The 7,442-nt window shown below is 45.1% G+C and overlaps 1 protein-coding gene across 1 annotated transcript in view; it reads left to right on the top strand.

The window, feature by feature from the left end:
* Nucleotides 1–1,216: 1,216 nt before the first annotated feature.
* Nucleotides 1,217–7,442, top strand: part of CRTAM (cytotoxic and regulatory T-cell molecule) — a 23,747-nt gene continuing 17,521 nt past the window's right edge. The window contains exon 1 of the mRNA XM_006767948.1: nucleotides 1,217–1,262. Coding sequence (XP_006768011.1) covers nucleotides 1,217–1,262 — 46 coding nt within the window. The remainder of the gene's footprint in view (nucleotides 1,263–7,442) is intronic.

Here is a 7,442-nt window from a genome sequence, read left to right as displayed (position 1 = left end):
ACAGTCAACCAACAGGAGAACCTTCTACGGCCCCACCCACCGGCTGATAGCAGCGCCCACTCCCTGGGTTTCTGCTCCACTCTCACAGTCAGCGCTGCCAGACTCCCGGACACACCTGGAGAGCTTGGCAGACACAGGAGGATCCTCATTCAAGTGGGAGTCTGATTAATCAAGCTGGGCTGACCCTATCCATCTGCATTTCAGCTGATGGCCCTAGGCATTCATGTCGCCATACTGCTTGAGACATATTAGATTTGTGCTTACTTCTTAAGGAAGGTCAATTCTCTCTCCTCTTTTTATTCTTTCTACCTGTTGAATAGGTAACACATTTGAAAGACATTTTTGATGGATAGAATTTTCCCTACCCAAGCTCTTGACACATTTACAGAATATTAACACTCATGTCAATTAGAACCAGAAAATATTTCCTTTATAATTTTTCAAATATTACAGATTAGCCTCTATTTTCTAAACATAAAATCTATTAGTATGTTGCTGTGTGTTCTAGAAGAATGAAATTGAGTCTATCTCAATTTGTCCAATTATTGAGGATGAAATATCAAAATTATTCATTTATATATTGTCACCTCCACTAGATCACAATATCCTAAAAACAAGGATTTATCTGTCATATCTGATTATATCTTAAAACAATGCATACTAGGTGGCTGCATAGATGAAGGGATGGATGGATGATGGATGGATGGATGGACGGATGATGGATGGGTAGATTTTTTAAATGAGCAAATATGTGAATGAATGAATTCTGATCCTAATAACCATTATAAATTGTTGCCAGAATTAGAAATATAAAATATCCCCAACTTATTTAATTATAATTGTTTAATAAACTAGACAAGCACTGTGACAATAAGGTGACATTACCACACAGGGACTTTTTGATATCTCTCCCACACCTCCACCCCCCACCTCCCAGGCCTTGCAACTAGTTGACGCACCAGTACTACCCACGTGGAGTAGAATCATCTGTGCCACCAACACATCACTCTTTTCTCCACAGTCAAGGTGACATGTGCGGCCTGTGCATGTTCCAGCAGGAGGTGTTTGGGGGCAGCGAGCTAAGCGGGGGCTTCCAGGCCCGGGAGGCGGGCGACCCATGAGGTCACAGAGCCGCGGCCGCTCCCCTTCAAAAGAAACCACTCTGCCCTCGCCTTCAGGCTCTGAAGGAAGCCAGGGCGACAGCACCCAGCGCGGCATGTGGTGGAGAGTTTGCAACTTGCTGGTGTGGTGGTCCCTTCCAGGTAAGGCCTTAGAGCTAATGTTTTCTGATGCTCATTTGACTTAATGTTTTGCCAAACCTTCCAGTCAACCAACTGCATCCTCAGAGGAACTACTATAGAAGGTAACCCAGGTAAATGTGCTCAGATGCTCCAGGGCACATCTGAGGGGAGGTAGTGCGTTCATTTAAGGGTAATGGGGACAGACGGCAAGGATTACTGCAGTGTGTGTCTCTGGGGGACCTTGTATGGCAAAATGTAACAAGTGTACCAGCTAAAAGAGCATCAGCTTTGGATTTAAAATTTCCTTGCTGTAGAAGTCTTAGCCAAATAATATAACTGTTCTGAAATGCAATGTCTGTATCTTGAAATGAAGATGATAACAATGTTTGATCTACCAAACTCTCTGGATTGTTAGAAGATTCAAATTTCAAATGTGAAAGCACTTTGAACATAGCCAAGTGCTACAGGACTCTTCCTGAGGTCAGAGATAATAACGAGCACAGCGAAACGCAGTGCTTATGTCCTAAGAGCCAGTTATACTTTACATTGTATTATAATTTTCAAATTTTATTTTTGTTTTTTGATTCCAATGAAGCATTATGCAAATTATAGACTCAGCTACCTTTTGAGCACAGGTAACATTATTCCTGCCCAAGGTGGGGTCCCTGATTGGTTGCAACTTGTATCAAATTCTTGCAGAGGAAACCACACATGAAAGTGCTGCTTGCTGGTGTGTGTGTGTGTGTGTGTGTGTGTATGTCTGTGTGTGTGTGTGTTTGAACCCTGGGCCTGGAGGTATGTTTCACAAATGCAGTTATTATTCTAAGTCTGACTCACCATAGAATTGCATCGGAAAGGCTCTATTTAAAAACTAGATTTCCTCCTTTACATAGTATTTTATTTTATACATTTCAATTTGTGCCTTCTTGTTTGATCCCTGTACCCTAACGCACTTGATAAGTATTCAATTTCGTTAATAAATAATATCAGTTCCTTTAATAACTGACTTAAAGAATAGCTACTTACATTCAGAAAAACACACATTTAGACAGCTACAATTACAATGCTTTAAATTAGTCTGAAGTTTAAAGCCCTTAACTGACCTTAACTTTTCAGGATTCAAGTTATTGTCATGTGAAACTGCCTCACAAAAATAAAATTTTAAATAAAAACAGCAATGACTATGTTTTATAACCTAGGTAAACCTGACACAAGTCATTTAGAAATATACTCAAATATTATTCATAAAGAGGAGAAATATGTTTATTGTGCAATGCACAGTACTGGGTAATTTTTGTTAATTACGTTTAATTTTAGCAAAGATACTGAGATAGGTATTAATATCCCTAATTTACATATGATAAAATTTGAGGTTAAAAGAAGTTAGGTAACCTGCCCAATTTTTCACAACTAGTTAATGATAATGTAAGTAGCAACCTACAAAGCACTTAGTAAAAGTATTTTCTCGTGAACCCATCTGTGTACATGTATGTGTGTGTGTGCTTATATGTGCGCGCGCGCGCGTGTGTGTGTGTGTGTACTGGGTTGTGACAGAAAATGTGTTTCTTAATGTGGATCAAAAGTTTGACAGCCACCGACCACACAGTTGGGAGATCCATTTTTGAGAAACCCCAGTGTGAAAACTCATCTAAGGCCCCAGAGGGCACCTGGCCTCACCCAGGACTACGTGCCGGCTGCCACTCTGGCCTGACCTTGCTCAGGCCCACCAGAGTCCCAAACAAGGAAAGAGCTGACCATGCTGCTTTCTTGGTAAAGAGGCAGCAAACCCATTTTGGCACCACTATAAAATGTCAGCTGTTTTTAGCTGATTGTATTATGGGAACATCCCTCTACCTTCTAGTGTACGACTTCTAAGGCTGCGAAAAGTTTATAGACCAGAGAAGTCCCATAATCTCGGAGCCTGCCCTCTTGTCAGGGTGTCATTGGCATAAATAGGTGCTGGGATGGTTAAAACAATAAGAAAGAAGAATGTGTCCATGAATACCCTTGCCCTATACTGTGGGTGATGAAATCCCACCCCTGTGGCCTCCACTCTGGTTGCCTGGTGGAGGTCGGACACAGGAGACAACAGCACAGCTGCAGGGTGAGTGGGTCCTGCTGACCCGTCTTTGGACCAGGAAAAGCCTTATGTGCACTGACACGTATTTGAGACATTTTATTTAAAGTTGTATTGAAAGTAATTCGATTCTGACAGACAAATTGTTTCACTTGTTATTTCATGTGTTTATTCTATCTACAAAGTAGAATTGCTCCTCCTTGTAATGCACTGAGGATAGCAGAGCTTGCCTCCCAACTCATCGTTCATGGAATAAGCTCTGGTTTGAGAATGACCTCATTGCATGTGTCTGGTTTTAACTCAGCTCTAATCTTTATTATTCAACATAATAATTACAAACCCAACATCTTATTACTGCATATATACATTATGCATTTACTCATTTTTAGTCATTCATTCAACTGATACTCACAGCCTTACTCTGTGCTAGGACCTGGCCATATGAAACGCAGGAATGGCAAACAGTTTCTCCAAGGAGATTGTAACCTCGCCCCGGGGACAGGCTTGTAACTACTATGTGCAAAGGGCTGTGCTAAGTGCTTGAGAGAAGTCTAGTCCGAGCCTGTGGGGCCTGGAGGAGTGTCAGCGGTCCTTGTGGGGAGGGTGGACCTAACAGCTGTTGGCAGGTTGGACAAAAGTGGTGTAATCTGAGTTGAGTCTTGAAAGAGAGAAGAAAGGTGTTCTAGGCCCAGAGAACAGCTGGGACCGGAGCCCAGTGTGTCCGGAGCCTGGGCCTCCCTGAGAGCAGCAATGGCCTCTGCATGGGGCGTTCGAAAAGGAGCCTCAGCCAGTGGTGTTAGGAGGCAGGAACCTTCTGGAATTTTGGTCTGATTCTTACAAGCAATGGAGCCGTACCAAGAAGTCTAGGAAAGGAACACATGTGATCAAATTTATGTTTTAAAAAAGGTAATTCTAGAAGCAGATGAGGATGATAAACTAGAAAGAGCAGAGACTAGCAGGAAGTGATTGCAGTGGCAAAGAAAGAAACTGGGGATGCCTCAACTAAAGCAATAATAGTAGTAAAAAAGTAAACAAATAAAAAGAGAGAGGAATGATTGATAAAGCTATGGTTTGGAGAAAGGGAGAGCCTCTCAAATCCCTGGTATGCAGTGCTGGCGCTGACGTTAATGACAACTAGGAAGTACTGGAAGGAAGAGGTGGCAAGGCTGTGTGAGGTGTATGTGTGGCCTGGGGAGCAGTAGGAATAATGAGTTCCAGTTGGACACGTCCATTGAGGGTCCCTGCAGGACAGACTCTGTTCTGGAGCTTTTAATATTATCACACGCAAATCTAACCTACGAAGTGAGAAAAAGGAAGAATCCTTCGTTCTCTCTGCAGTCTACTGTGATGACCTCAAGTGGAGGTGGAAACCACGCACTGCAACCCCCCCGGGGCGAGCACTGAGGGTGCTAGAAGGGCACATGTTGCACTTGCGTGTGCTGTGTAGGTGGCCGTGAGGGGTGGTCACGTGCTTTGGCGTGAAGCCACCCCCCTGTGAGCACAGTTAGTTGATGGGGTTGGAAGTGGAGATGGGGAAGGTCACAGGTTCCATTTCTGTACACAAACCAGTCCCGGTGAAGAGCCCTCACACCCTGGCTCAGCAAGGAACCTCATAGCACAAGCTGGGCATGGATGGACTCCCGCCGCCGCAGTAACAACCAAGCCCAGAGTCCACAGTCCACTCCATGAGCATGGCCTACCAATGTGAGTGGTCACACCCAGGGAGACCTCAGTCCCTTCCCGCCGAGCCCTGCCCGTGAGCATGTCCAAGCCCCATGGAACTCTGGAGCTCAGACAGGGAACACTGGGCAGGAGGACAGGCGCTCAGGCCCCAGAGAAAGGGTGTGTGTTTCTAGATCCTGCAGGGAGGAAGTGGTGAGCAGAGAAGACCCCACACCCCAGCCCTCTGATGCAGGAGGTGAAGCTCTGACTCCAGACTTAGGTGAAAAGTAGAAACAGAGGAGCTCCAGTTCAGTTTTCAGTGTCAGTGAGAGGATCATGGGGAACGGTTACTTGGAAGAGGTGTCCTGCACCTAGGTCAGCTCTTTCTGAAGGTGTGGGTCCTGAGGAATAATATTATAAGAGAGACAGCTTGACCGCCACCGCACAGGCTGCTCTCCTGCCTACAGTGACTTCCTGCCTCTAAATCAAGCCCGGGGTCTACATGACAACCTGAAAGACAAAGAGGCCTGTGCAGCCAACAGCAAGGCTTGGAGTAAAGAGTAAAGAGAACAATGCACATTCTATGCCCGAAACACAGCCCCTTTCCATCTAAGCGCAGGCATCTCCAGTCGTGGTCAGCCTGGTCAGCGCCTGATCCTGAATTACAGGAGCAAACACTAACCTTAGGAGACACAATTCTCACCATGTGCTGAAAAGCCAGACAATTTAATTCCTAAGCATGTATCCCAAGCAAAAGACCATGATCCTTAAAATGAGAGACATCTCTAATAATAAAATCGTAATATGCTAATTAGGCCAAACAGCCCAATGGCCTTCGGACGAGCTTCCGGATGAAGCCGGGGCTGCGAGGGCCTAGGCAAGCCGAGGGCCAAGCCCCTTGCACGATTTCGTGCATTGGGCCTCTAGTTTATTCATAGACAGGTAGCCGATAAAGCTTGCCACTCCCATCTCCCAGGTGCAGGCTTCCTGTCTCCACAATCATTTTACCAAAGGGAAGCACATTGGCAACATTTCTAAGTATAAACCTTGGGCCTCAAGGGTGAAATCAGGGCTGCTGATTAACACTAGTTTTTACTCTGTCATGGATTCAGTGTAGCCACTTCCCTCCTGTCTGTGTTCTTATTAGCAAGGGGAGGGCAGCAGTGCTGCCTGCACAGCAGTGCCAGCATGAGAGCTGGTGTTAAACCCTGTCTTAAGCTCACAGTAAATGTTCCTGTAAGGAATGAATTTTGGAGAAATTAAAGGCATACTCACTGCCCTCCAGAAAGTTCCATCGGTTTGTGGGAAGCGAGATAATGCACAAGAACTAGAGAGCAAAGCAAGAATCTTGATGTCATGGCTCTGGAGACAATGGGGGCAGTTCTAGGTTCAGACTCTTGGCTCAGAAGCTGTTTAACCTTAAAAAATTCTGTTGTCACTCAAAGCCTCTCTACTAATATCCTTATTATTCAATTGTGGGTTGATTCTAAAGATTAGAATATTGCCAAGGACCCACCCTAAGCAGAATTCTGGAATGGAACAGTGAATTCCCAGAGCTCTCCAAAGCACGTTTCCTAATACTTGAAATTTATCACAAGCAAATAACTCCCTTCTTCTTTCTTTCTTTTTTTTTTTTAAATTTAAACTAATGCAGTAAGACTCATTATATTTCATGTTCATAATTTCTAACCCCACAACATTCTCATGCTTCTGGGAGTGTTTTGTACTCTCATTGATAAGAATTGTCATCCTCAGAAAAAGTATTTTTTAAATTTAAAACTTCGAAGAAATAACAAAGAGCAACAAAGGTGCCAACTTATTTTTCCCACCCCTGTCCTTTTTGGGGGATAAACTTACAGCTGCTTCACATCAGTTGTTTGCTGTTCCCTGGGGCTGTGACGGGGCGGGGAGTCCCGTCCTCCCCTCTATCCTGGATGCCTGCAAGGTGCGGGAGGCACCCACTGCTCCTTCATAAGCAAGGCCAGGAGGCCGGGGCCTGGGGCTCCTCACTCAGTCCGTGGAGTTCCAGGGCTGCAGACTCTGCAGCGTGCAGACCTGGGTGCGACCCACTCCCAGGCCTGTGCGACCTTGAGCCTCTCTTCCCTCATCTGTAGAGGGAGCCGCATAATTCTTCCTTCGAGGGTTAGTTTGAAAGTTAAATTAGATGCAGGTAAGCCTGGCGGTGTGGCTCAGCGGTTGAGTGTCGACCAGAAGCCAGGAGGTCGCTGGTTCAATTCCGATCAAGGGCGCATGCCCAGTTGCGGGCTCCACCCCCTGCAGGGGCATGCAGGAGGCAGCCGAAGGATGATGCTTCTCTCTCATCCATGTTTCTCTCTATCCCTCTCCCTTCCTCTCTCTCTAATGGTCAATAAAAACATATTAAATATATCATAAATAAATAAATGCAGGTAAGAGGAACTGAGCAAGTGCCAGTAGATGTCCAACTGTCCCCTTTCCCATCC

Source organism: Myotis davidii, unplaced genomic scaffold (genome assembly GCF_000327345.1).
Source record: "Myotis davidii unplaced genomic scaffold, ASM32734v1 scaffold203, whole genome shotgun sequence".
Taxonomy (NCBI): domain Eukaryota; kingdom Metazoa; phylum Chordata; class Mammalia; order Chiroptera; family Vespertilionidae; genus Myotis; species Myotis davidii.
Note: the sequence above shows the minus strand (reverse complement) of the source record. Positions and strands in the feature narration are given on the sequence as shown.